This window comes from Aspergillus fijiensis (assembly GCF_003184825.1).
Source record: "Aspergillus fijiensis CBS 313.89 unplaced genomic scaffold BO72scaffold_99, whole genome shotgun sequence".
In the NCBI taxonomy this organism is placed as follows: Eukaryota; Fungi; Ascomycota; class Eurotiomycetes; order Eurotiales; family Aspergillaceae; genus Aspergillus; species Aspergillus fijiensis.
Window position 1 is genome coordinate 1 of NW_024469075.1, and position 25581 is coordinate 25581.

General features: G+C 55.8%; 10 protein-coding genes across 10 annotated transcripts; 7 read left to right on the top strand and 3 right to left on the bottom strand.

Annotated features, from left to right (window-relative positions):
• Positions 1 to 54: 54 nt before the first annotated feature.
• BO72DRAFT_463748 (MFS general substrate transporter) lies at positions 55 to 693 on the top strand (the record flags this gene model as incomplete). The annotated part of the gene is made up of 2 exons (XM_040946607.1): positions 55 to 516; positions 570 to 693. Coding segments are annotated over 2 exons (586 nt in total), but the record flags the coding sequence as incomplete, so codon positions are not given.
• Positions 694 to 1140: 447 nt separating this feature from the next.
• Positions 1141 to 3197, top strand: BO72DRAFT_481683 (chlorohydrolase family protein; the record flags this gene model as incomplete). Its single annotated transcript, XM_040947691.1, has 3 exons — positions 1141 to 1308; positions 1361 to 1759; positions 1885 to 3197. The coding sequence occupies exons 2-3, from the start codon at positions 1468 to 1470 to the stop codon at positions 3195 to 3197; spliced, it is 1605 nt and encodes a 534-aa protein (XP_040795502.1). The 5' UTR covers positions 1141 to 1308; positions 1361 to 1467.
• Positions 3198 to 3645: 448 nt separating this feature from the next.
• On the bottom strand, positions 3646 to 4645 carry BO72DRAFT_501839 (uncharacterized protein; the record flags this gene model as incomplete). Its single annotated transcript, XM_040949016.1, has 2 exons — positions 3646 to 4182; positions 4241 to 4645. The coding sequence occupies 2 exons, from the start codon at positions 4643 to 4645 to the stop codon at positions 3646 to 3648; spliced, it is 942 nt and encodes a 313-aa protein (XP_040795503.1).
• Positions 4646 to 5481: 836 nt separating this feature from the next.
• On the top strand, positions 5482 to 6764 carry BO72DRAFT_522913 (endonuclease III domain-containing protein; the record flags this gene model as incomplete). The annotated part of the gene is made up of 3 exons (XM_040949773.1): positions 5482 to 5514; positions 5920 to 6259; positions 6365 to 6764. 3 exons carry the CDS (start codon positions 5482 to 5484, stop codon positions 6691 to 6693), a joined length of 702 nt encoding a protein of 233 aa, XP_040795504.1. The 3' UTR covers positions 6694 to 6764.
• Positions 6765 to 7533: 769 nt separating this feature from the next.
• On the bottom strand, positions 7534 to 8888 carry BO72DRAFT_391854 (SDR family oxidoreductase; the record flags this gene model as incomplete). The annotated part of the gene is made up of 4 exons (XM_040941877.1): positions 7534 to 8108; positions 8160 to 8343; positions 8407 to 8689; positions 8770 to 8888. The coding sequence occupies 4 exons, from the start codon at positions 8886 to 8888 to the stop codon at positions 7534 to 7536; spliced, it is 1161 nt and encodes a 386-aa protein (XP_040795505.1).
• Positions 8889 to 9443: 555 nt separating this feature from the next.
• BO72DRAFT_501843 (uncharacterized protein) lies at positions 9444 to 9910 on the bottom strand (the record flags this gene model as incomplete). The annotated part of the gene is made up of 2 exons (XM_040949017.1): positions 9444 to 9654; positions 9720 to 9910. The coding sequence occupies 2 exons, from the start codon at positions 9908 to 9910 to the stop codon at positions 9444 to 9446; spliced, it is 402 nt and encodes a 133-aa protein (XP_040795506.1).
• A 4683-nt stretch (positions 9911 to 14593) lies between these two features.
• Positions 14594 to 16648, top strand: rglA (putative rhamnogalacturonase B; the record flags this gene model as incomplete). The annotated part of the gene is made up of 11 exons (XM_040943487.1): positions 14594 to 14948; positions 14998 to 15119; positions 15168 to 15237; positions 15282 to 15357; positions 15402 to 15453; positions 15497 to 15708; positions 15754 to 15975; positions 16028 to 16274; positions 16324 to 16464; positions 16514 to 16570; positions 16619 to 16648. 11 exons carry the CDS (start codon positions 14594 to 14596, stop codon positions 16646 to 16648), a joined length of 1584 nt encoding a protein of 527 aa, XP_040795507.1.
• A 709-nt stretch (positions 16649 to 17357) lies between these two features.
• BO72DRAFT_481685 (uncharacterized protein) lies at positions 17358 to 19377 on the top strand. Its single transcript, XM_040947692.1, has 4 exons — positions 17358 to 17525; positions 17763 to 17840; positions 18338 to 18434; positions 18467 to 19377. Exons 1-4 carry the CDS (start codon positions 17500 to 17502, stop codon positions 19070 to 19072), a joined length of 807 nt encoding a protein of 268 aa, XP_040795508.1. The 5' UTR covers positions 17358 to 17499; the 3' UTR covers positions 19073 to 19377.
• A 1965-nt stretch (positions 19378 to 21342) lies between these two features.
• BO72DRAFT_315501 (putative serine peptidase, family S28) lies at positions 21343 to 23097 on the top strand. The gene is made up of 2 exons (XM_040940543.1): positions 21343 to 22981; positions 23049 to 23097. Exon 1 carries the CDS (start codon positions 21574 to 21576, stop codon positions 22867 to 22869), a length of 1296 nt encoding a protein of 431 aa, XP_040795509.1. The 5' UTR covers positions 21343 to 21573; the 3' UTR covers positions 22870 to 22981; positions 23049 to 23097.
• Positions 23091 to 25373, top strand: BO72DRAFT_453630 (cytochrome P450). Its single transcript, XM_040946026.1, has 4 exons — positions 23091 to 23868; positions 23926 to 24583; positions 24636 to 24902; positions 24980 to 25373. Exons 1-4 carry the CDS (start codon positions 23419 to 23421, stop codon positions 25144 to 25146), a joined length of 1542 nt encoding a protein of 513 aa, XP_040795510.1. The 5' UTR covers positions 23091 to 23418; the 3' UTR covers positions 25147 to 25373.
• The last annotated feature ends 208 nt before the right edge of the window (positions 25374 to 25581 follow it).

Genomic DNA, 25581 nt, shown 5'->3' on the forward strand with positions numbered 1-25581 from the left:
CCCCCCCCTTTCCCGGCATTTGCTTCAGTTGGAGACCGAGCTGATAGCCTCCAGCTGCACCACAACCGTCACCTACGCCATCGCCTACTTCCTCCCCATCATCCTGCAGCAAGGCATGGGCTTCAGCATCGGCGCGGCGCAGTGCCTCGCCGCGCCCCCCTACGTCTTCGCCGGCATCATCATGTTCGGCGGCGCCTGGGTCGGCGACAAGTACCGCGTGCGCGGCGCCATCGTGGTCTTCAACGCCCTGCTCTGCATCATCGGCCTCCCGATCATGGGCTTCGCGCACGGCAACGCCGCCCGCTACGTCGGCGTCTTCTTCAGCGTCGCCGGCGCCAACTCCAACATCCCCGCCGTCATGGCCTACCAGGCCAACAACGTGCGCGGCCAGTGGACGCGCGCGCTGTCCAGCGCCACCCTGGTGGGCTTCGGGGGCATCGGCGGCATCGTGAGCAGTCTGGTGTTCCGGTCGGAGGATGCCCCGGGGTATCGGCCGGGTATGTGGACTACGATCGCGTGAGTTTTTCCTTCTGCTTCGTCGATGGTCTTCACTGATCTTTTGTGGGTAGGTGCAATATTTTGATCCTGGTGATTGTCGGGGCGCTGAGTTGGTGGTTCCGGAAGTCGAATGCCGAGGCAGAGCGCGGGCAGAGGGTCATCGAGGGGGCGGAGGATTTTAGGTATACGCTTTGAGTTGATGATCGGGTGGAGTGTGTGTCGTCACTGCAGTGCAGTTGGGGAAGTAAATACTATGTACCCAGGCAGGGTCCGGCACCGACCACACCTTACCTTGCGATAGGTAGTTTAACTTAGGAGTCAGTTACTAACTTCACACGCAATGATTATGATTGCACGCCTTATCGTAGTCCCTCCCCGGACGAAGTGGACTAAGTGGACTAAGTGAAGTTAATCCTGGTCAGCTGCCAGCCAGCCTCAGGCACCCCGCACGAAGCCTTATCTTATCAGCTCAGCTCCAAGCAGCAACCCGACTAAGCCCGAAAAGGAAACCTACTGTACCGGAGCCGGCCGGATTCCGAGGCCGGGGCGGGCGGGCTCCATTGGCGGAGATTAGCGACTCCCGATGAACATCGCCCTTTAAGATCCACCGTCCATCCCCGTCTGGACTCCTCTGCTTCGCTTTTTTGCGATTTGCTCGGTTTGGCGTTCCGTTGGACTGGCTTTGTTCCAAGTGGTGAGTTGCCTGGCTGCTGAGGGATTGGTTTGGATTGCGCCCTTGCAGACTGCAGAACGTGGGTTTGTGGATTTGGGACGACGGTGCGGTGAGTTGAACACCTGTCCGGGTGCTTGGTTTGCATATCTGTTATTCTGGTGGTTGCGAACTCGGCTGATACCAGAACAGAACATATCCCGATCGTCTTCTCCGGTATCTGCGCGTTAGCAAGAGGGTTCTCTGCTTCACTCCCGAGCACCACCGGCTGGTTTCTTGAATTGCACTCGCTGTCGAAAATGGTATCCCCAATGTACACCCTCTACGTGGGCACCTTCATCCAACTCCCCCGCACCTCCTCCCCGGACGACAGACATGAGCTCGCCATCACCCGCGGCGCCCTCTGGGTGTCCGCCGCCGACGGCAAGATCAAGGGCTTCGACTGGAGCGTCGCCTCCGAGTCCGACCTGCAGACCCTGCTCAAGCGGCACGGGTGGGTGCTCGCCGGCGCAGGCAGTCGCAGCTGCGTGCGCGTGGAACTTGTGCGCGCTCGCGAAGAGCAGAACGAGTTCTTCTTCCCGGGCTTTATCGGTATGCCACCCCCACCCCTCGTAAACATCATTCCCAGTCCCAGATGGAGACTTCCCGGGGGTTCTCCCCCGGGAAGCCTGCGGGACCGCCTCCCCAGCCTGCACACCGGACTAACAACAAGGCAGACACCCACATCCACGCCCCGCAGTACCCCAACACGGGGCTCTTCGGCAGCGCGACCCTCCTCGACTGGCTGCAGACCTACACGTTCCCGATGGAAGCCTCCTTCGCCAGCCCGGCCGCGCTGCCGGGGCTGCCCCCGCCCACGGCCTACCGCGCCTACTCGCAGGTCATCGCGCGGACGCTGAGCCACGGCACGACGACCGCCGCCTACTACGCGACGATCCACGTACCCGCGACGAACCTCCTGGCCAGCCTCGCGCACCAGCGCGGCCAGCGCGCGCTGATCGGCCGCGTCTGCATGGACAACCTGTCGACGTGCCCGAGCACGCTGATCGACGAGTCCCCCGAGGCCAGCCTCCGCGACACCGAGGCGGTCATCGCGCACATCCACTCCCTCGCCCCCTCCACCAAAGAATCCCTCGTCAAACCCATCCTCACCCCGCGCTTCGCCCCCTCCTGCACCCCGCCCTCTCTCGCGGGGCTCGCCGCCCTCGCCAGGCAACACACCCCCCCGCTGCACATCCAGACGCACATCGCCGAGAACGTCAACGAGATTGCCCTCGTCCGCCAGCAATTCCCGGCCTGCGCGCATTACGCTGCCGTGTACGATGCGGCGGGCTTGCTCACGCCCCGCACCATCCTGGCGCACGCCGTGCACTTCTCCCCGGCGGAGCGGTCGCTCGTCGCCGCCCGCGGCGCCAAGGTCAGCCACTGTCCCGCGAGCAACTCGGCGCTGGGGTCGGGGATCTGTCCGGTCCGGTGGCTGCGGAGGGGCGGGGTGGTCGTGGGGCTGGGCAGCGATGTGAGCGGCGGGTATAGTGTGGGGCTGCTGGAGGGCGTGCGGCAGGCCTGTTTGGTGTCGCGGTTGCTGCCGTTCCTGAAGTACCCCGAGGGAGAGGAAGACGGAAAGGGCGAGGACGGGGTCGTCTCCGTCGAGGAGGCGCTGTACCTCGCCACGCGCGGCGGCGCCGCCGTCGTCGATCTGCCCGATCTGATCGGCGGGTTCGAGCTGGGCATGGCCTGGGATGCGCAGTTGATTCGGCTGGGGCGGTTCCAGCCGGCAGGGCTGTGGGGGCCGCACGGGGTCGGCAGTAATGTCGATGTGTTTGGCGAGGAGAGCTGGGTCGAGAAGGTGCATAAGTGGGTGTGGAGCGGGGATGATCGCAACGTCAGGGCGGTGTGGGTGCAGGGCCGGTTGGTGCATGGGAGTGTTGGTGATGGTCGTGAGGAGGGGCGGTGGAGTGCGTGGAAGTGGGTTTGGGGGCTGGTCGGGGTCGGCGCTGCTTGGGTGGTTGTGAGGAGAGTGAATGGGTGAGGTTGGGGGTTGGGGAGGGGGTATTTTCCTGGCGGAGTTGTATAGAGTCATGTACGCTTTTATTTGTTGGGGAGGGGGTATGCGGGTTTATCCTCCATAGATTAAGGATATTTTCCTAGCATAGTAGCACAGACTAATATCTCCTGCCTTCTCTTTTCTTTGGCTTACTCCCTCAATGTCTTCTTCTACCTCCTTTCGTATTCAAGTTTCTTTCTTTCTTCCTCCGCTTTCCGAAACAAAGCCTTATCACCAACCGAATCGGACATAGCTGTGATAAGCAGATGTTTCAGATGTTGATTACTATCTTCCGATTCCGCTAATTAGACTACCGTTCGAAACTTCAATACAGGGATTGCAGGTTGCCAATGCGTTTAGGAGATTGGTATCGATATCACAAGATGTGAGAAACTTGGCCTTACGGCTGAACATCAAGTTGGCGTGTGTGGGGCTAGACAGAGAATCTGTTGTACATGTGGTAGATGAGCGCACCGGGTATCCAGAGCGGGGAGCTGACCGCCAGAAATATGGTTATCAACAAAATTGGCTCGTGGCCGGCGGGCTGCAACAGCCCACTTTGAAGGATCTCCTCTCGCTGTCGATGGAACATTTCTTGTTCTGCTCTCATGCGATCTGCTAGCACGTTTATTTGGGCGGAACGAAGCTCCCGGGACATGCGGAATCTTTGTTCCAGATTTTGCAGCTTCCGAGTCAGATGGCTGGATCGCATAGCCAGATCTCGCTCTTGCTTCTGCCTCCGTCTGGTGACGGCGGCTTCATAGTCATCTCGCTGCTTTTTGCGGCTCTCTTCAGTTGCCTTGCGTTTCGGACGGCGATAAAGCAACCCTTTCTGACTGATGTCGTGGTCTTGAAGAGCTCTTTGGCGAAGCAATAGCAAAGATTCCTCGTTCAGCGGAATCGTGACTGTCAGAGGCCCTCTTTCTTCGATATATGTTTTGCAAATGTGATAGCACGGAGACCAAGTAATCTATCGAGTCACGCTATTTAGTCCCGTGTCGGACATATGTTTCGAGAGGGCAGCAAACCTGGCTTATTCCACGCTCCGATGCGACTGCCTTGATGGCGTACTCGAACAAATCACACAAGCTCCGCTTCGTTTCCTCGAGGTTTCCCAGCTTGTGCTCATTCTGAGTTGTGTGATGCGCCATATCGTTTCGGATTCGTTTCGCCTGTGTCATCAATCGACGGAGGGCTTTCGATTGATCTTCTCCCATGACCGTGGCGAGCCTGCCATTGGAATCTTTCAATTGCAACCGAATGATGTCGATTATAGCCGGTAAGTCGGCTGCCTGGTGGCATCGGTATCCTCTCTCATTCAATTTATCGGCATCAATCAGCTCGCATAGAATGTACCCCAGGAACTCAAGCTCGTCGGTCCAGGTCGTCAATCGTGCTTGGGTCTCAAAGTAGGCTTCGGGGGGTACTGACATTTTTGTTGGCATGGATTCCTGAGTGCGGTGCGGGAGATCCATCCGCAGAGTTAAACCTGGTGGTGCTCTAGCCTTCAGATAATCGTATATGTGGATAGTGAGCTCGCCGTGGCTTACTAGTTTTGGCATCGTTCTTGACATCATGACGTCAATGACTGGATGGTGAGGGGGGGAATATACACGTAATGAACTCTTGCATGGAGGAGTCTAGGCAGGCTTCAAAGCCAACTGGCCCTAAGATCTTGTTGCCGGGGGTGTTCTTATGAACAATGGGAAGCAGTGGTAGCGGTAGTCGATGACCGCGGTTTGCTGTCTTGGTCCGCTCTGTTCCGTTCCTATACTACGGCGTGCTCCGTAGAATAACCTAACTCGCTATCGGATTCGTCAGCCGAGCGAGCCACCACCCCGGAGTTTAGAAGCAATTCACTATATTATAGTAGCCTCACTTTGAAAATTTTGCGTTCTTCCCGAAGTTGTGGTTTTTTTTTTTTTTTCTTTTTTTTGTGGCGTTCCCATCAACGCATCGGTCCACGCCGCCGAGTGTCGTCTGCAAGCAGCTGCGGTCGCAGATCATGAGAAAGCCCTTCAACCCGGCGCAGGCAGGCGGCGGCGTCGCTGCACTGCCAGGACAGGACAGGAAAAGGAGGCAGAATAAGACATAAGCCGACCGTCGATACTAATCTTCGATCCCGGTGCCATCCGCACATCATCCGGATCGTTTCCAGCATTACAACATACCCACTGGGCACTTGGAGATACACCAATGTTATACGATATGACACAAATCAACACCCCTGTCTTCACAGGCTTAGGCCTAACCTGGCCTGGGTTTGAATATGACTGGCCCCTCTCAAGTTGGCTTTTCCAGGGTAACCATATTCCTGTACGGCTAGCGGAGTTGTAGGCGACAGACCAAGCAGTAAACTCTCTTGCGCTGGGCGTAGAAGACACCCTGGTCAATCAGGATGATAACCCGAAGCGGGCTGTGCAGTGAGACTTGTTGTGGGTTGCCAGCTTCGAGACGACTTGGAAACCTTGGAAGGACCTTACAAGAGGGCCGACTACTCCCCTGCTCGCTCCCTTCGTCTTCTGTGATTCATGATCTCCGGGAGGGAGCTGGATGTTGCTGGATGTTAGCCATGGCGCCGGTTCTCCGTCGACAAGCTCACAGAGCGGGTCGGAGCCATACGACCACGACCACGACCCGGGCCATACTCCGAACCTCATCAGCCTCGGCGGACCAAAAGCCCACTGCCGCCCAACGCGCACAAAAGAAATGGAATCACTTCCGCCGATATGCCTCTGAGTCCCCCTACCCCGATTTCAGTGAGCCCTCGCCGGAAGAGTGTTACCGCGTCAACCGCATCCTGACCAAGCTGCACGGTCCCCGCGATCCGCTCTCCAGCGAGGCATTAGACGCCGACGGGCTTGATGGCCGCCCCAGCCAGTTCCCGGACGTTCTCCACGGTCTCATCTACGGTGTCTTGTGCCAAGCAACCAACGAGCGGAACGCAATCCGCCAGGTGCATGGCTTGGATAAGGTCTACGGGTCCTGGAGGAACTTTTCCGCCATCGCCGAGGGCGGCGAGTCCAAGCTTCGAGAGACCCTGGCCTGTGGCGGCCTGCACGAGCGGAAATCGCGCATGATCTTGAAGATCCTCTAGCAGGTCTGGAGCAAGCATCAGGAATATACGCTGAATCATCTGTTCCGTGCAACAGACTCGGAGGCGATGCAGGACCTCCTCTCTTATTATGGGGTCGGTCCCAAAACCGCCAGCTGCGTGCTTGCCTTGACGCTGCAGCGCCAGCGTTTTGTGGTTGATACTCACATCTACCGACTGACCGGAGAACTGGGCTGGAGGCCCTCCCGGGCATCCGCGGAGCAAGCCCGCGCCCATCTGGAGCAGAGGATACCCGACGGTCTGAAGTATTCTCTGCATCTGCTGTTCATTTCACACGGGAGAGAATGTCCACGCTGTCGCGCCGGTGGTGACCAGAGCTATCAATGTGAGCTCATGTGCAAATTGGAGGAGGAACAAGCAGAGTAAACCTGGCCCTCTCGCTTTAATGAATCATGTGATGTGGATCTTTCCTTTTCTGAATGCGAGATACTGTTCTCGGGAATCACAGACCCTCTCTGTGTCATGGTCACTCGATAGTCTCAGCAAGCCGTAGACCTTGGCCTTGCCTCACAAGAGGAGAGTGGAAGCAGTGGGTTCCGGCGGGTGGAGAGCCCTACCAGACTGCCCTTGAGGGACCTCCGAGGCTGGTCTCCATACTGTCGGACCACCAGGTTCCGAGCGCCGCTTAGTCAATGATGCAGATGTCGTCGCATGCTTGCCCGATTCTGGAACCAGGGACTTACGGAGTATAGATCCACTCTGGTAGCCACTGGAGCAAAATCACCGGGTCGGTACTGTTACCGGCGCCAATGGCATAGGAGGCCCAAGCGATTGTTCAGCCAAGGCGTCGGTCTGATCCAGTTCCCGCCAGCACAATCCCTTACGTACACGTGACATCTTCTCGGTGTCTGGCCCATTTTGAACTTCACTGGGACAGGCATTCTCGCGATGCTCGCGAAAGGATGGATCCTGTACTGAACCCGCTCTGGCTGAATGGTGCTGGCATGTAATCTTGGATGGCTAGAATACGCAGCTGGCTGAGATGCAGCCGGCATTTATCCATATCCAGCGGGAAAACCGCGCTTTGCTGACCTCTCGTTCTCGTTCGCTTACGACTGATCCTTTTCTTAGGAAAAACAACCCTTGTTCATTTATGCATCATCTGCTCTCGTTCTAACGCCCATTGCCTATGTTCCCTTGCCTATGTACCCTTGCCCATGTATCCACGACGTGGTGAATGCCAGGTCTTTCGAGCGACGCCGCCACTCAAGAACATGAGGGCAGAGTGGGCAAAACACCGGCATTTTCGTAGGCACGCATGGTGTTCAGCCACGATTGGTAGGTGTCATCGCTGTGCACCCAGCCAAACCGACGCGCCTTGACGACGGTGCTCATGACTGGTGCCGAGTTCGCCGCGGGCGTGATGCACCAGTTCATAAGCCTAAAGGCATCTATCTGGAATGCCTCCGGGTCACCCCCGTACTTGGCGACGATGCGCTCCCATACCGCCTTCTTGTCCTGCGCCCACTCGCCTAGGTCAAATGGCCGGGTCGCCGCCGTCGGGGCCTCGAAGTCGTCCATCGAGACCCGGAAGTACTTGGCCAGCAGATGCCAGAGAAATTTCCACACGATCACATCCCCATCGTCGTGGTTGAAGGCCTCGTCCTTGCAGTCAGGGTCCGTGGCTGCCCAGACCGTCAGGTTGGCAATCCCCATGGCGGACGACTGCTTCTCGACGCGGTGATAGCTTTCCAAAGAACCGGGCCAGCGCGGAGCCTCGCCGAGCTCCCGGCAGATCAAGAAGTACTGGGCCAGCGGCAGGGATTCGTTGATTCCCAGATCTGCAGAATGGTTAGCGTGGACACTACTGGGCGGGCCCTCGGTCTGCGTACATTGGCAGCTGTAGCCGATGATGGCCATGGGACGGATGATGTTGTAACTCCAGGTGTTTCGGCGTTTCTGGACCGCAAACAGGTCGTCTTCTTGTTCGTAGTAGAAGATATTTTCGGGGCCCTCGTAGCGAGGCATATCTTCCAGGAAGGGCGTGGTGAAATCCCTGAATTGAAACCCGTAGTGCTGCCGACGGTCAGAGTCTCGTCCCGTAGGGGGGAGTGGGAATTAGGGCAAACCCGTGCTCACCTTGCCTCCGGTTTGCAACACTACGCGCTGCAACTTGGGACAGGCCAAGTCCACTGCTTCGACTAAGTGGCGGAACAGAGGGCCATTCTTTTGGTGCAATTGCGAAAAGTCGTTGTTGTGGGTGTAGGATGTGAAAAAGGCATGGGTCACATCCGCGCACAATCCTTGGATCTTCTCGGCGATGGCCTCGGCCGGCTCGAGAAAGTCGATGGCGATGAACCGCACTCTTGGGTCGGTGTATACAGCCTTGATCGGGCTTCTCGAGGTAACGATGATCGCAGACCTAGGGTAGTGGTGAGTGGACACTATTCCATCGATGGGGGATTGAGGTAGATGTTGTGTCAGATAGACCAAAGGACTCACCACTCGCTGGCCGATTGCTTGATCAGATGCTCAACAATGGCACTGCCGCTGATACCGTTGGCCCCGGTCACAAAGGCGACCTTGCTGTGCGGGGTGCGGATGCCGTAGATGTCGCTCATGATGGGCGGAACAGTCCTGGGGATGGGTGGCATTCATCCAATCTCCAGACCATGATCTCGAGTGCTTTATAGCCTGTCTGTTCCCCTCCCCATGCCGGTGGCTGCACTGTTGAATCTATTATCTTGCGCTACATGAGGAGTCGGATCCGCTTCCCCCCGGCTTGTCTTGGCCGCGGTTTGTTTTTGGTGTCATTATTGCTCTGTGGATTCAGCCAGGTCTTCCGTACTAGACCCACAAGAGACCCACCGTGTGGCTCCGTTCCGGAACACAAAATCGAGGGAAGCGTGCGGGGCCAGGACCCCTGGGCCGGCGAGGAGGCATCGCTGGATTCCCTTAACTTGTCAACGGCTCCCACTTTCGATGGGCTCTGGCCGACTTGCAACTTTTCGACTCCACGTCTACGCCTTTGTGAGCCCGTAGGTCACATGACTGAGACTCTACCACTGCCAATGTCTAGGGTGGTCATCTTACTCGGTGTGCCTGGTCAAAGCTGGAGTTCAAAATCATGCAGACATGTTGTGTTATACATTCACCTTCTTGGGTCTCCTAAGGAGCTAACCTCCGCCTCTACACCACCCAAACAGCTGAATACAGCGCGGCGTCATAGGAAACATCAACAAAGAAATGGCTGCAACCTTTGCGGGCTCCAGCGCACCACTCGTCGCCACATTGAGAAGCGAACGCTCCTGATCGATGGCCGCAGCCGTCGACCCGCCAACAGCAAGCATGAACTGGTTGCCCGCGAGTAGCCGAACACGTCCCTCCCTCCGGTGAGATATCAATGACTCCGTTCGGCGGATTGATGGTAAGATCCGCCGTGCCATTCGCACTTGGCGCAAAACCGTCGAAGAAGAACCCACGGCCGATGATCTCGACCGGCCCCGTGGCAGCTGCGTGCGTTGCTGTCCACCGGGAAGCGCGCAAATACCTCCGGGCTAGAACTCGTGGAGTAGACGTAATTTCCTCCCACTTTGATGCCGTTGACCCCCACCTTCACGGGCTGTCCGGCGGCTGGGACCATTGAGGCATGGGACGGAGTCACGGATCATTCGCCCGTCGTCGCGTCGCGTTGAGGCGCCAGATCACGACGTTGCCGGTGAGGTTACCCGTCCAGACGGCAAAGGAGCCGAGGGTCGGCGTGACGCTGGGAAGGGGAAAGGTTGCGCTCAACAACGGCAAAAATGTCACGTTCTAGCTCGGTGATACCCAGCGTGCTCATCGCGTGAGGGGAAGTGGTGAGGAAAGAACTACGCAGCAAGGGCTGATTGGATGAGAACTGCAGCCGGGAGCACAGAAAACCGCATCTTGTAGACATGGCGAGAAGGACTTGGATACAAATCTGATGCAGATTTAGAGACTAGGTATTGCTCAACGCTTAATTTGTCCGATGCCATTGACCTCGTGTTCAACGGGATGAGGTTTCCAATCCCCTGAGCTCAGTGTAGAGCCGGGTAGCACGGAAGTCCCAGGTCTTCCGTCTGACCGAACGTGTCTTCCTCGAGTGCCTTCAGGGCACCGGGGAACTTTCCAGGCGTCGGCCGGGGTGAAGGAGCGGGCGGAGGTGGATCTCCGCTGTCCAAAGGAGCTGGATTGGGTGAGCACAAGATCCGGCTTGAGGGTTTATGTTAATGCTGGCTTACTCCTTACGTGCATCTCAGCTAGGCTAATCCGGAAACCGGCTTTGCTGCCTGCCTCTTTTCTTCATCGTCGTAGCCTTGGAGAGATCTTCGAACCGGGCTTGCTGTTTGTTGGGGCAACACACCTATGCCCCGGGCCCCATGAGCAGATTGTTGGAGCCGCGATTATGTATACATTATAGATTCACCGCAGCGCAGATCACAATCTGTATCCTCTTAAGAAAGGCGAGATTCTGATTCGGTATGATAGCCCTTGTCTGATGTGTACTTGCCAGAGGCGTTGGTAACACAAGTAAACCCACTGCCATCCATTGAATAGGTACAGAGTGTCATAGACCCTGCTGCCTCGGCTTGGTATGATCCCACATGGGTGAAGGTATTCATTAAAACCTGATAGCTCTCCAATCCATCACGCCTCGAGGGACATTCGGAGTCCAACCACGAGGCACAACTTGGCACAACCCGATGCAGGATGTACATCGCATAAGACGGGTCTCGACACTGGGGTCATAAATGGCCGACCGCCCCTTTCACTCTTCTGGGAAGCGCAGGGGGGGGTCTCATAAAGAAGTCCAACCTTCAAAGCAAATGGGAGAAACCCTGATTACCAGGCAAATCAGTACGTACTCTGCCACATGAGGGGTTGCTCGGGGCATAATGGGTTCATCCAGTGGGAACACGGACTGACCCGGGTCCATTTGCCGGTCCTAGTGTGGAGGGAAGATTGAATTGAACCTATGATTTACAGCCTGTGCGTTGACCCAGGCTTCGCCTTGAACCCGAGACCGATGAGAAGGCGATCTACGCCCATCCTACCACGTCAAATGCCAACTTGAGATGTAACCCTTGTCACTGGATCATGCTCCCGCCTCGCTGTGTGTTTCTTTCCCATTGCCTTGTTGCTGTGGGAGGGCACACTTGCGGTCAGAGAATCTCGAACCACCTTCCAACGACTCGGTGACTCCGGGCCCCCGTTCTTCATGTCAGCTGAGAACATCCACTTCTGTCCCAAAAAGCAAGCATATCGAGGAGTTGGAGTTGGTCAACAAAGCTCGGGCGCTCCGGCGGGAGGTTTCCCGCCTGTTGCTGTGCGTTAAGAGCCTGCGCCTGTGGTTAGGTTGACCCTCTGACTCGTGCGGACCAGTACATCGCGAAGAAAAGGGCGGAAGTAGTCCAGCGGGCCTCGCAAAAAGAGCTGCCCAGGGTGAACATCTCTGCAGGTTTGCAGGGCGACACAATGACCGACCGCGAAGTGCTGTTGAAGTCCGTTGTGTGGATTGTCGCTGGCTCTGGAACAACAGCGGCTCAGCTGTGACGATGATCTTCCTCATGTGGGCGGTGATGGCAGACCCCGAGATCGAGCCGCGGTGGGAGGAGAAGGTGGCGGCCCTGCGGCTGGATTTTCACGGACTCCGAGCTGGAAGAGCTGCCGTACAGCAATGCAGTCATTGACGAGGCACGGCGATTGTGCGGTGCTGCGCCGTTGGGACTGCCTCGGATTGTTCCCGGGGCTGGTTTCAATGTGTGGGGGCACCACAGCCCCGTACCACCCAGTCCTACTCTTTGCTTCGAGACGGTAAGTTAGTGTATGGGCTGAGCCTGGTCAGTAAGCTGAGTTCCTGAACCATGTCTCTCCACCCTAGGGCTTCTAATCGTGGCTGGACGAGCCGCAGCATGCATAGGTCATCTTTGCGCCCTTGGGTGGCGGGAGCCGGACATGTATATGGCTGTAAAGATCCTTCCTCGAGTATCGGCTCTACGATGGCGTAAGGGAGTCTGAGCGGGTCTATCGTGAAGGGGTTATCAGATAGTAGAACTGCGTTATGTACTACAAGGGGGTATGGAGGTCTCCGCAATGACTTCAAGAAGTTCCTGACATTGGGACAAAGCAGCAAGTAGCTACAGAAATTATGCTCAGTGTATTATAACAATGTATGCACTCAAGCATTGCTACCAAATCAACCAATAGCTCATCTAATAGTTCCTCAACCAAGGACACCGCGCCGTATGCCACCGCCGGCATAGCGCGCACTTGAACGCGCGGGGGTTCGCTTCGTCAATCTCAATACATGGTCTATTTCTGTTCCACAGGGAATTACACATACCATGCCAGTGTGCTTCGGAAGGTGCAGGGGAGGAAGCGGGAGGTACCACTGTGTCTGCATGCTGCTGGACCTGTCAGCAGTTTAGAGGTTGTACGGTGCGCAGTTCACGTACGCGTGCTTGGGACTGCGGCGTCTCTGTTGATTTGGCTGCGTTCTTGGTCTTAGGGGAGCGCCTTTGGTTTCTCCTTGAGGGTTGCCTTTGTCTCTGTCTTTCGCACCAGAAGGATCCTCCGTCTGCGCGGCAGGAGTGTCCAGATGCTTGGAAGCCTTGGTCGCGGTTGCTTTCAGCTTCGAGGTGTGATCGTTCCTATTGCCAATAGAACTTCTAGCCCACAAGCGCCGTCGGGAATAGGGCTTTGAATGAAGGCTTACGGTGCCATTTTGGGATGTTGCTATGTGTCTGGAAGTACAGTTCGGATGAGGTGTAGACAGAACTTCCAGTTATCCGTACTAGGGACTATATATCATGGACATGGGTTCTATAGATGTGTGAGTCACTGTGTAAGTCTTTGGATGGTTTCCGGTGTGATCCTGTGCCGACGTCATTCGATGAGCGGGAGCAACACTATTCGAACTGGTATAGCAGGTTGATCAGCATGGTAAGATGCCAACTGTATGGTGTATTGGGGCGATAATGCGGACGGGAGATGTGCATGGACGCAGTACACTTGTAGTTGTCTGGTCCTGCCAGGCTCGACGTTCTGGTCTAGAATTCCCCGCTATGATTGCAACTGACTCCATTGTATAGATCATGGTATGAGCTAGCATCTAGCAGATCGATATTCGATGTTAGATGACTCGAAATCACGGGTAGACATATAGGTCTGCTGATGACATATTGGGAGACGGACCTTGGTTGTCTTCTATTTTGTCATTAGTCAGTAGCCAAACATCAAAGTGCATTGCAAGACGATCTACTTTCGAGCTTAGTAGCAACCCAACCGTCCTCTTTCAGGCACTCCTCGTATGCCGTGAAAGATGAGGAAATGCGAGGGGCTCTACTGCCGCCGTGCTCACATGACCTGGCCTGCCTATAGAAGCAATCAACGGATCTCCATCGTACCTGCCGTGCCGACAGAAGGAGACATACATCCATTTCCTCCATCGCTTCGTTGTTGGCCGAACGCTCGTTCCTGACATGATCTCCACTACGACGATACGTCAAGGTCGCAGGTGTCGAGATAGATTTCTCCTGCAAGCCATCAGCACAGACGCACTCTAGCTAACACCCACCATTCCAGCAACCGGGTCAGGGAAGAACTATTGAAGGCACCGTCTCGAGGCACGAACCGACCCACCAACGCCTGTCACCCCTGTCACACCAGCAGTGGAGATACATCAGTATCACCCATGAGTCCACACCCCGACGAGTCATGTTTGCCCAGAATATCCGTCGGAGCAAGCTCCGTCCATCAGCCAAGACAAATGTCCGTCCACCACTGAACGGCCCTTCAATCTAACCGAGCGGAGGGATCGGCAGACGCTCGAGCCTACCAACCACCATCCACATTGAACATCATCACAACTCATCATTCACAAGATGCGCAATGTAAAAGGTAGGTCGTCTTTTCTTCAGACTCTGACAGCTCGAATTGCATCTCACATCCTCTAATGCAGTCACCAGTGGAGCGTACACCTCGCGCACATCGCGTACAACTCAAACTACCGACGTTTCACCTCTCCGCAGCCCGTTCCACCCCGTTTTCACCATGCGACACTAAATCCTGAAGACATCTTGGCACGGCACTTGCCTCCACTCCCGACACGGACACACGGAGTCTTGTACTGTTCTGACCACTCAAACACCCGGCGTGCCTGAGATTGGTGGAACAGATGTCATTCCAAGACTTTGGCATGGGACCGAGCGCTGTCCTGTGTGAGAGCAGTAGGGGGACCCCAGGCAGCCTATAGTATTTATACCACGACCACGCAGCACTACTAACCGCAGCGCACACCCGGACAATGCTCAAAGCGTCGCTTCTGTCGTTCGTGGCCTTCACGGCCCAGGTCGCCCACGCGGCCTTTGGCATCACCACCAGCTCCAGCGCCTATGTCATCGACACCAACGCGCCAAACCAGCTGAAGTTCACCGTCAGCCGCAGCAGCTGCGACATTACCTCCATCATCCACTATGGCACGGAGCTGCAGTACTCCAGCCAGGGCAGTCACATTGGGTCGGGTCTGGGCTCTGCGACGGTGACCGCCACGCAGTCCGGGGACTATATCAAGGTGACCTGTGTGACGGACACCTTGACGCAGTACATGGTGGTGCATAATGGGGACCCAATCATTCACATGGCGACATATATCACTGCCGGTCAGTTGATTGTCTCGTTGAGGCGTGGTTGATGGCTGATACCTGGCAGAGCCGTCAATCGGCGAGCTGCGGTTCATCGCTCGACTGAATTCGGACGTGCTACCGAATGAGGAGCCGTTTGGCGACGTTTCCACCACCGCTGACGGGACTGCCATTGAGGGATCAGATGTGGTATGTGACTTTCTGACCTTTTGCAGAGGAAGACTCTGACGTAAACAGTTTTTGGTCGGCAGTGAAACCCGCAGCAAGTTCTACTCGAGCGAGCGATTTATCGACGATCAGCGACACTGTAAGTACTACCGTCTCGGCCCTGGGATATTACTGACCTTGCAGGCGTTGCCGGGGATGCCCACCGCGTTTGCATGATCTTGAATCAATATGAAAGCTCCTCCGGAGGTCCTTTTCACCGGTATGTCTCCAGCCGGGTCAGATGACAGGAAACTGACAACACAGGGATATCAACTCGAACAACGGAGGGAGCTACAACGCCCTCTACTGGTACATGGTGAGTAACCCACCAATATAGATGATCATCTCTGATAGTCTAGAACTCCGGCCACGTTCAAACCGAGTCCTACCGGATGGGTCTCCACGGCCCATACTCGATGTACTTTAGTCGCAGCGGTACCCCCAGCACCAGCATCGATACCTCATTCTTCGCCGACCTTGACATCAAAGGCTATGTTGCCGCCTCAGGCCGAGGCAAAGTGACCGGCACGGCATCCGGAGCAGACTCGAGCATGGATTGGGTGGTTCACTGGTACGCACCTTTCCCTGCGGTGTGGTCGTCAGCTAATGAGGATAGGTACAACGATGCGGCACAGTACTGGACTTATACCAGCTCCAGCGGCAGCTTCACCTCGCCCGCCATGAAGCCCGGAACGTACACCATGGTCTATTACCAAGGCGAGTACGCGGTCGCCACGAGCTCGGTCACCGTGTCCGCCGGATCAACCACAACGAAGAACATTTCGGGGTCCGTGAAGACCGGCACTACCATTTTCAAGATTGGTGAATGGGACGGACAGTACGTACCTATCCCCTGGCTACCAGACATCGTGCCAGCACTAACCTCACAGACCGACCGGCTTCCGCAACGCAGCCAACCAGCTCCGCATGCACCCCTCCGACTCGCGCATGTCCTCCTGGGGTCCACTGACCTATACGGTTGGCAGTTCCGCTCTGACTGACTTCCCAATGGCCGTGTTCAAAAGCGTCAACAACCCGGTCACCATCAAATTCACCGCCACATCCGCGCAGACCGGCGCAGCGACCCTGCGAATCGGGACGACCTTGTCGTTTGCCGGTGGACGACCCCAGGCGACGGTACTGCCCCTTCTCTTAGGAATTGTTTCAGTCGCTGACTTGCAAACAGATCAACAGCTACACAGGAAGCGCACCAGCCGCGCCGACAAACCTGGACTCTCGGGGCGTGACCCGCGGTGCGTACCGGGGATTGGGCGAGGTGTATGATGTGTCCATCCCGTCGGGGACGATCGTCGCGGGAACAAATACAGTAAGTTGGCTTGTGTGGGGTTGGTTAATGTTGCTAATGTGATGGGTAGATTACGATCAACGTGATCTCTGGCAGTTCGGGGGATACGTATTTGAGTCCGAACTTTGTAAGTTTTTGTTTGTGTGTTGGATGAGGGATTTGCTAACGAGTGTAGATCTTTGATTGTGTGGAGTTGTTCCAGTAGCTGATTGTTTCTCGGGCTGTATGGTGCAGCCGGGAGTAGATAGCTGCACTGGACAGTTCTAGTCGTATGTGGAGGAAAGACCTAAGATCAACTGAATTCATGACCTACTGTCATTTTCTGTTGAAGTATTGTTCTGCTTGAATAAATGTATGTGGTTCAGCCTGGCCACTCGGTACCCTGCATATTTCATTATAGCATAGTCGAAGAATAGAAAAATCCGTCTCCTACAATAGTAAGTGGACAGCTGTACTTACTGCTCTCTTGAGGAAAGTCCCTTATCTTAAGGGAGGAAGACTCGTACCCGGCAGAAGGAGTAGTTATAGTATTCTGTGAGTAGGGTATCTTTCCTATTGTAACCGAAAATACTCCCTTATAGATCAACGGGTCGGTCCGTCAGGTGCTTAAGGCGTGTCCAAGGGACGATGGACGGACAGAACAGCAGTACATACGGTGTCACCTTCGACTCTCTGTTCCATGTACTGTAGAATCCAGCCATGTCGAGTGCGGATCTGAGAGAAACGAAAGGAACTCTATGGAGAACCAACAACCTCAGCCCTTGGGAGGTGAGCTGCCAGGATATCGTCATTTACCTATTAACAGCTAAGTTTGAATTGAGATCTTCCATTGAACAAGGCATGGGCTGATTGGTCATAGATTAGTCATTATCGATAACTAAGTCAACTAAGTTAGACAACGACATCAACAACAGCTCAGTCACCAGCCACCCAGGACAAGGGTTTGGAAAACGTCTCGTACAGGTCAAAAACCCGCGTTTAGTCTTTTTGTCTACAGCAGTTCTTCGGCCGAGTGCCCGCTCCGCCAGATCTCCACACGTCCTTCCACATCCATCAATGCCCGGCGGCGCCCTCGCAGCCAGGTATGCACGTTTGTCTTGACTGGGTTGGGGTTTCCCGGCAGGGAGACATCATCGGCCATGTCCACTCGCACCCCGCGGAGATCAGATGAGATGAGCCAAGATACATGAGCATCCGGCACGCCGCCTGGCAAGTTCCAGTACCGGTTGATGGAAGACGTCGAAGACCTCCACCGATACCGCCCCGGCGGCTATCTTCCGTTACAGGTCGGGGATAGCTTAGCGGATGGCCGATACCAGCTGGTCGGCAAGCTTGGGCGCGGGGGCTACTCGACCATCTGGCTGGCCCGGGACTGCCCCGAAGCCCGATACGTCGCTGTGAAGGTCCTCACCGCGGACGCCAGCAGCCACTCCTCCTCCTCTGAAGTGAGGGTGCTACGTTCCCTGGCAAGTGCGGTGTCTCGTCCCGGGAAGGAAGTCCTTCCCGCCCCTTTGGGATGAGGTCTGGGTGGCCGGGTGCAATTGTCGGCATCGGTGTGTGGTGACGCCGCCGGCGCGGATGAGCTTGTTCGATGCCAAGGAGGAGGAGGCTTCGGGTACGGTGTCCGGGGTGTTTCGGCCCCCGGGTCGCGCAGTCGATGATCGCCCAGCTCATTCGGGGCGTCGCCTTCCTCCACAGTTTGGGGTTTGTACATGGCGGTTAGTATGGTGATGATATGATGTCCCTTCTCCTTCCTCCGTCAGACTCCGCGGGTGGATTTGGATAGAACTGACTCTCCGTTCCCCCCCCTCCACAAAGATCTGCATCTAGGTAATATTCTTGTTCAGTTTCCCCGCTCCATTGACAGTATCTCCCCCTCAGAGCTGTACGAGAGATACGGCGACCCCGAGTCGGAGGATGTGGGTCGTCTCGATGGCCACCCTTTAGCGGAGGGCGTCCCCGCGCGCGTGTTCATTCCCGGGTGGTACGGCGTGTGCGCTGTGAGGACCTCCCTCTCGGCGAGGAGCAGATCACGCTCAGCGACTGTGGGGAATCGTTTGCGCCGTGCGAAACGGTGAGGGTTGCTTCCAAAACCCTGCCACTTCTTCAGCCGCCCGAGGTGAGATTCTCCGACGAGCCGCTTTCCTGCGCCGTCGATGTTTGGGGTCTGGCGTGTTGTGCTTGGGAGATTCTCGGGCAACGGCCGCTGTTTGAGACGTTTTTTTCCGAGTCCGGATCGTGTCACGGCCGAGCAGGTCGAGGTGCTCGGGAAGTTGCCGGGGAAATGGTGGGGGAGGTGAGGTGGGGGAGGAGACGGGAGTGGTTCAGCGAGGAGGGCGAGCTGGGTCTGGTGAGGACGGGGAGGGCTGGGCCCGGTGGTGGGCGGAGGTCCTGGGAGAGGCGGTTCGAGGAGAGTATCCAGAAGCCGCGGGCTGAGGGGGGTTTGGAACCGGTGACGGAGGACGAGAGGGCGGCGCTGATGGAGATGCTGCGCGCGATGTTGGCGTTTCGGCCGGAGGAGAGAATCCCCGCGCGACAGGCTCTGCAGTCTCGGTGGCTGAGCGGTTGGGGCATGCCGGCGCTGCAGGAGAGCGGGGGGATTTCGGGCACGAGGATGGAAAGGACGTGAGTAGGCGTCAAGGGTCCATACTTATCAACTTGGCTGTGTCGGGGAGTCGAGTTGCTGCTCTGGTTTCTTTCTTACCGCTGCTTGTGGCTATTAAGGTTGGCGTCTGGTCTGCCTTGTGGCGTAGCTTCACCCGTTCCAACTGCGTCAAAGGTCATTCAGTCGAACCGCCGTGCCCCCACGGTTGTCGAAATGCTTCCTTGCTCAGGATTGCGACAGGCTCTGGAGAGCACAGAGCCCAGAGCCCAGAGTTCCCCCTTGCGAGCTTTTTAGAGTGGCTCAGTTACCATGATCGCAGTGGTGTCCAGCAGCGTGATACAAATCTGTAGTGTATTCACCTCCGTGGCGGCCTTCTCGCCTTGGCTCGATGCATGCATATAACAGTAACAACATCAAGTGAAATCAGAGGAGATGCTGTCGTCCTTTGACTCTCGCCTCGACGTGTCTTTCTTTCCCCCTCTTCTTCCTTCTGACTGTAGCTACTGCTGCTCCGCTTTCCTCCTTCCAGCCCATGGATCTGCTTTGTAAAGGCTATGCGGATGGGTCGGCATTGGCTCTTGTTGTAACTTTCTTACTCTACGGACTTCTTATAAAGGGTCCAATGTCTCGGGAGGTACAGTACCGCTTTGTGATCTATGTAAAGTATCTGAAGTGTTCATGCCGTGGTGCCCGCTGCGGTGATTGTCCTTTCATACTACCAGCGTACAGGTTCCGAAGATCGCAGGCGCATTTTTGCTAAAGAACATATCCCCTACCAAGAGGGATTATATGTGACCGAAAGCTTACTCGTATTAGGCTCACTCTCGCTCTTTGTGCACAAGGCTTCCGAGGAGTGACTGGTCAAAGTCGGCTGAGGACATTCGATGTGGTTACTATTGGGTGGTTGGATAATGAAAAGCGGAAGAAACAACGGGGAAAAGCCAGGTAGACGACGAGACCCATCCTGGATGTATTGCAATGTCTTTGGCGGGTTGGGAGGTTGGATCCAGGGGTTTGAACGGGAATCCTCTGCAGGCAGTTCGTGCTCGCATCATTCACTACGTGCAGGTCCAAGGAAGTTCGGTAGGAAGTTCTGTGTGTGGATGGATGGATGGACGGACGCTAAGTTTCTGTCACTGGCAGTGTGAAGAGACGAGTCCCGCCAATGGATGTTGGCAGGGTGGTAAGTTTTCAAGACGGATGTGGTACAGGAGTAGTGAGGCCTATGGCCTTGTTACTTGTGTGAGAAAAATACCCTCAGTGGAGCAACAAACTCGATCAGTCGGCTTCTACTTGACAGCTTAAGATCGGTCTGGCGCCTTGAAGGCTTCATCTAAGGTCCACGGAGTGCGCATCGTACTATATCTCAGCATGGAGTTGGAGCTTTTCGAGTAGAAAGATATTGATGAACAAGTGACCTTGCCTCAGGGCAATCCACGATACATTCAGCTTGTACGACGTAGACGATAAGGCTTTTATGACGCCGAAAGAACTCCATCAGAGCCATCAGGGTGGACAATGCGATTGTGGTTTTCCTGCTGTCCACATTTTCAGTGACATCTGAGATCTCGGAACACGGCACAGACTCCAGATCGCAGTCTGGGGATTAACATCCGAACCGCAAAAAGGAACAAACCCCACCCCAAGACCAGGCACAAATCACTTCGGCGATGTTTTCATCAATTCCGGCCAGGGGTTGGGCCGAGCCCCTGTCCAACATTCCAGCCAGAGAAGCCGAACACAGAACAAGCGGCATCCCTGGTTACCCATGCAGCCGCCGCTGTTTGTTTGTTCTGCCGTCCGTCAACAACACAGCATGACTCGACTCGTAGCCATTCTATTGCAATATCCACTCTGTCATACAGGGTGCCGAAACCGTCCTGCTCGGAAATAGGTCTGTGAGGCGTATATATAGCGAAAGGGACCGCATGATGGCGTCGTCCATGGCTGAAATGGCACTCGCGCTCCGGCCTATGAGCATTGTTTCTTGCACTGTGCCTGCTCGTCGACATCCATCACAAGGAAAATGTATGTGAAGCTATCATGTCTTGCCGCGATTGCGGTCGCGTTACTTCCATCCTCGGTGGTCGGGCGGGGGAAGAAGATCCCCTTCGGTCGCGACGTGCAACTCCTCGCGGAACTGGGGATAGAGCCGGACCTTGACCGTCATGAGTACGCAAGCATTCATTCAGCCGTCTCACACTCGGCGATGGTGACGATAAAAGACGAATACGTCTCGGTAAGGGTCGCAGAGGTTTTGTGTCGGTGGTACGGATCTAACGTCCGTAGATCCCGATCGATCACAACAACGCATCGGCAGGTACATACAGAAACCGATTCTGGGTGAGTGACGAGTTCTATCAAGCCGGCAAGCCGATCTTGGTTTACGACGCCGGAGAAACGGAGGCAGCCTCGGTCGCGCAGGCGCACCTCACTTCGTCGCTGTCATTCTTCCGGTCAACTCTGGAGGAATTCAATGCCATGGGGATCATTTGGGAGCATAGGTTCGTCTACCCGCACCGGAGATGCTTGGGTCGGCTCCGTGGACTGACGGCGTCAGATACTATGGCAAATCGACCCCCTTCCCTGTGAATTATGACACTCCGCCAGAGGACTATCAATACCTCACAACCAAGCAAGCGCTCGCAGATCTCCCGTACTTTGCACGGAATTTCAGTCGCAAGGCCCATCCCGATGTCGATCTCACTCCCGCAGGAACCCCCTGGGTCATGATCGGTGGCTCATACGCTGGCATCCGCGCGGCTTTGACTCGTCAGGAGTACCCGGATACCATTTTCGCTGCCTGGTCCTCCTCGGCCCCGGTACAGGCCCAAGTGAATATGACGAACTACTTCGACCAGGTCTACCGAGGAATGGTGGCCAGTGGGTGGGCCAACTGCACCAAGGACATTCGTGCCGGGCTAGAATACATCGATGAGCAGCTGTCGAGTAATCAAACGGCAGGGTCGATAAAGCAACTGTTCCTCGGCTCGGAAGCCGAGAAGAACTCCAACGGGGACTTCACAGCCGCGCTGGTGGCGATGTACGGGAGTTTCCAGTCGTATGGCATGGACGGGGGCACGGCAAGCCTGGGGGCTTTCTGCGAGTACCTGGAAGCCGACCCGAACACCAACCAAACTGCCGGTCCCGATGGGCTGGCCCCCATCTACGGCAAGCAATATGTGGCGGAGCGCTGGGCGGCTTGGCCCGTGCTGACGGCCCTGGTCAACCAGAACATGGACACCAATTGCAGGGGCCAGAACACCAGCCTGCCGCTGGAATGCGATCTGAGCAAGCCGTACGGCGACCCTTCAGCCATCAGCTGGACCTGGCAGTACTGCACCGAATGGGGGTTCTACCAGGCCAACAATGCCGGCCCCCATGCGCTGCTCTCAAGCTATCAGACCCTCGAGTATCAGCAGCATATCTGCAACCGGCAGTTCCCCGACGCGATCAAGAAGGGGCTCTTACCGGTCCAGCCTCTGACGGACCAGACCAACCGCGAGTTTGGCGGGTGGACCATCCGACCTTCGAACACATATACTAGTGGAGGGGAATTCGATCCGTGGCGGACCTTGTCCGTCCTGTCGACAGAGGATACAGCACCCCAGGGCGTTCAATTCTCCAGCGACATTCCGTTGTGTGGGGTGACGACCAATGGGAACACGGTCTTTGGATATATCCTGGAGGACTCGGAGCACTGCTTCGACTTTCAGATGCTCCCCACAGCCGGGAAACTGTCACGCGGGATGTTCAGCACGGCGCTGCTGCAGTGGCTGCCGTGCTTCGGGACAGGAGCGGGGACGTCAACCAAGAGTTGAGAGAGAGAATGGATCGACCAATTTCAATGTACATATTAGGCCACAATCAGATAGATGTTCTGAGTTTCCAGCAGATGGCAGAAGATTAGGGAAAGAAGGAGCTGGGTGGATAGTAAGTACTCAGGCTGTACTCCACCATTGCCGCTTCCGTCCTTCTAACCTTCTAACCCTATTCGGAGATGCTTGCGAATTTCCCCGGCCTCCGAGCCTCGAGCCATAAAATCACGAATCAGCCATGATGCTTTTCCCACTTTTCCTTTCCAATCATTGCTGTCTGGGTCGCTTTAACCTTTCGTTATCCTCTTGCGCCTCCAACTTTGAGTACTAGTGTGTCCCGAGGAGGCACACGGGGGCGTTTTTGTGACATGTGTCTCCACCGAGGAATCCTATGCCTAAATGCCCATATTGTACCGGTATAAATAAGTATATCTGGAACTTGCAGAGAAGACTTTCGTCAGGATCACCTCAAACTCACTTCAATACAGCTCATTTATTTATAATCCTACGATCAGCCAGCCCTTTGCCTTACTTCCAGGCATCTCCAGCATCATGCTGACTCTAATCACTCTGGTCAGCGGGGCACTGTACCTGACATATCAACTCCTGCGCTCCATCCGACAAACATTCAGAAACCGCAGAACCGCAAAATCGCTGGGTTGCGAGCCTCCACAAAAGATCCCATCTGATCCTCTCGGTCTCAAGAGTTTCTTCGAACTCGCACGGGCAGCGAAGGACAGCCGCGTAGTCGAATATATTGCGGGGTTCTACGATCAGTATGGACCCACGTTCAGCTTGACCGGGCTAGGAGGAGTCTCGATTCTGTCCACGGTTGAGCCTGAGAATCTGAAAGCCCTCTTAGCCACCCAATTCCATGACTTCAGCCTGGGTACCCGCCATCGTGAGTTCTACCCCCTGCTTGGGGACGGCATCTTCACACTAGATGGTGCGGGCTGGTCGCATGCCCGGGCGTTGTTACGGCCGCAGTTCACGCGGGATCAGGTAAGGCCAGCTCATATATCTCACGCATCTCAGGGCCCAGAAACTAAATGCGGGCAGGTGGCGGATCTAGATCTGATGGACGGTCACGCCTCCCGACTGATCGAGCTGATCCCGAAGAATGGCAGCGATTTCGATATCCAGCGCCTCTTCTTCCTGCTGACCATCGATTCCGCAACGCACTTTCTGTTCGGCGAGTCGGTCGACGCGATGCACTCTTCCGGCCACGCCGGGGTTCTGGAGAAGACAACAGTCGGGGATGCACAGGGCTTCGCGGAGGCATTCAACCTGTCGCAGGAGTACCTTTTCACCCGCAACCGGTTCATGGGCCTGTACTGGCTGGTCAACCCGAAGGAGTTCCAAGACGCCAACAAGCGCGTGCATGAGGTCGTCGACCACTATGTCCGACTGGCGCTGGCTTCGAAGAACAACCCGAACAAGGGTGCGGATCGATACATCTTCGCCGAGGCGCTGGCCGCGGAGACGGACGATCCGAGGGTCCTGCGCGATAACATGCTCAATATTCTGCTAGCAGGACGTGACACGACGGCCAGTCTGCTGAGCTCGGCGTTCTTCTACCTGGCGCGTCATCCCGCCGTCTGGGACCGGCTGCGGCGGGCTATCGTCGAGGAATTCGGTGATCGTGTGCATCCGCGGGCGAAGATCACGCAGGCGCGGTTGAAGGATATCCCATATCTGCGGTATTTCCTGAACGAGGGTAAGCGATTTATATTCTTCTGGAATTAGGCTTTATACTGACACTCGACCAGTCCTCCGTCTGCTGCCCCCCGTGCCACTCAACTTCCGTGTCGCTGTCAAAGACACTTCACTCCCGGTGGGCGGCGGCCCGGACGGCAAGGCCCCCGTGTTTATTCGCAAGGGCCAGCTGGTCACGTACTCCGTATATGCGATGCACCGGCGGGAGGACCTCTACGGGCCTGATGCGCGAAGCTTCCGGCCGGAACGCTGGGAGGAGAACGCCATCCGCGGGTGGGATTTCCTGCCGTTCAACGGCGGACCCCGGATCTGTCTTGGTCGTGAGTTACATCCCATAACCCAAGCCCCCGTCACTTCCCCTTTTAGGAAAATGCTTTGTTAACTTGTTGGATGGTAGAGCAATATGCCCTGACCGAAGCGAGCTATACCCTGGTCCGCCTGCTGCAGCATTTCGACCGTATCGAAAATGCCGCACCGGCGGTGGAGGAGCCCCGGATCATGTCCAATCTGACTTTGTCGCATTTACATGGGGTGGATATTCGCCTGTACCCGGTGGCATCATAGGATGTTTGTTTTTTTTTTCTTTCTGTATGCGTCGATGTATATGTTTTTTAAGCGATATGCAACCCACCTCGTATCGGGTGAGACAAGTCTACATTGCCGCGGGCGGATGCGACTCCCCCCCCTCATAAGTCTGAGACATGACGATATATACGAGATCCTACATTCTCATGCATGAGATGTCTCGTTATGTTTATGATGTTTGAATCATCTGATCTATCTTCCGTGTTATGCTCATGTGTCTGGTGCCTTGTTCCGAGTCATGTCTCGGAGATAGCCCGGAAGTATATGCAACCTTCCCTCTCAACACCAACCTTCACGGATCCTGCCATGCGTGAAGGGACAAACGTGCGGGAAGTTCCACGACCTCGTGTGAAAAAAAAAAAAGCCAGGACTTTCCTCGGCTAGTATTTTACCCCCTATAGCTCAGATTATCAG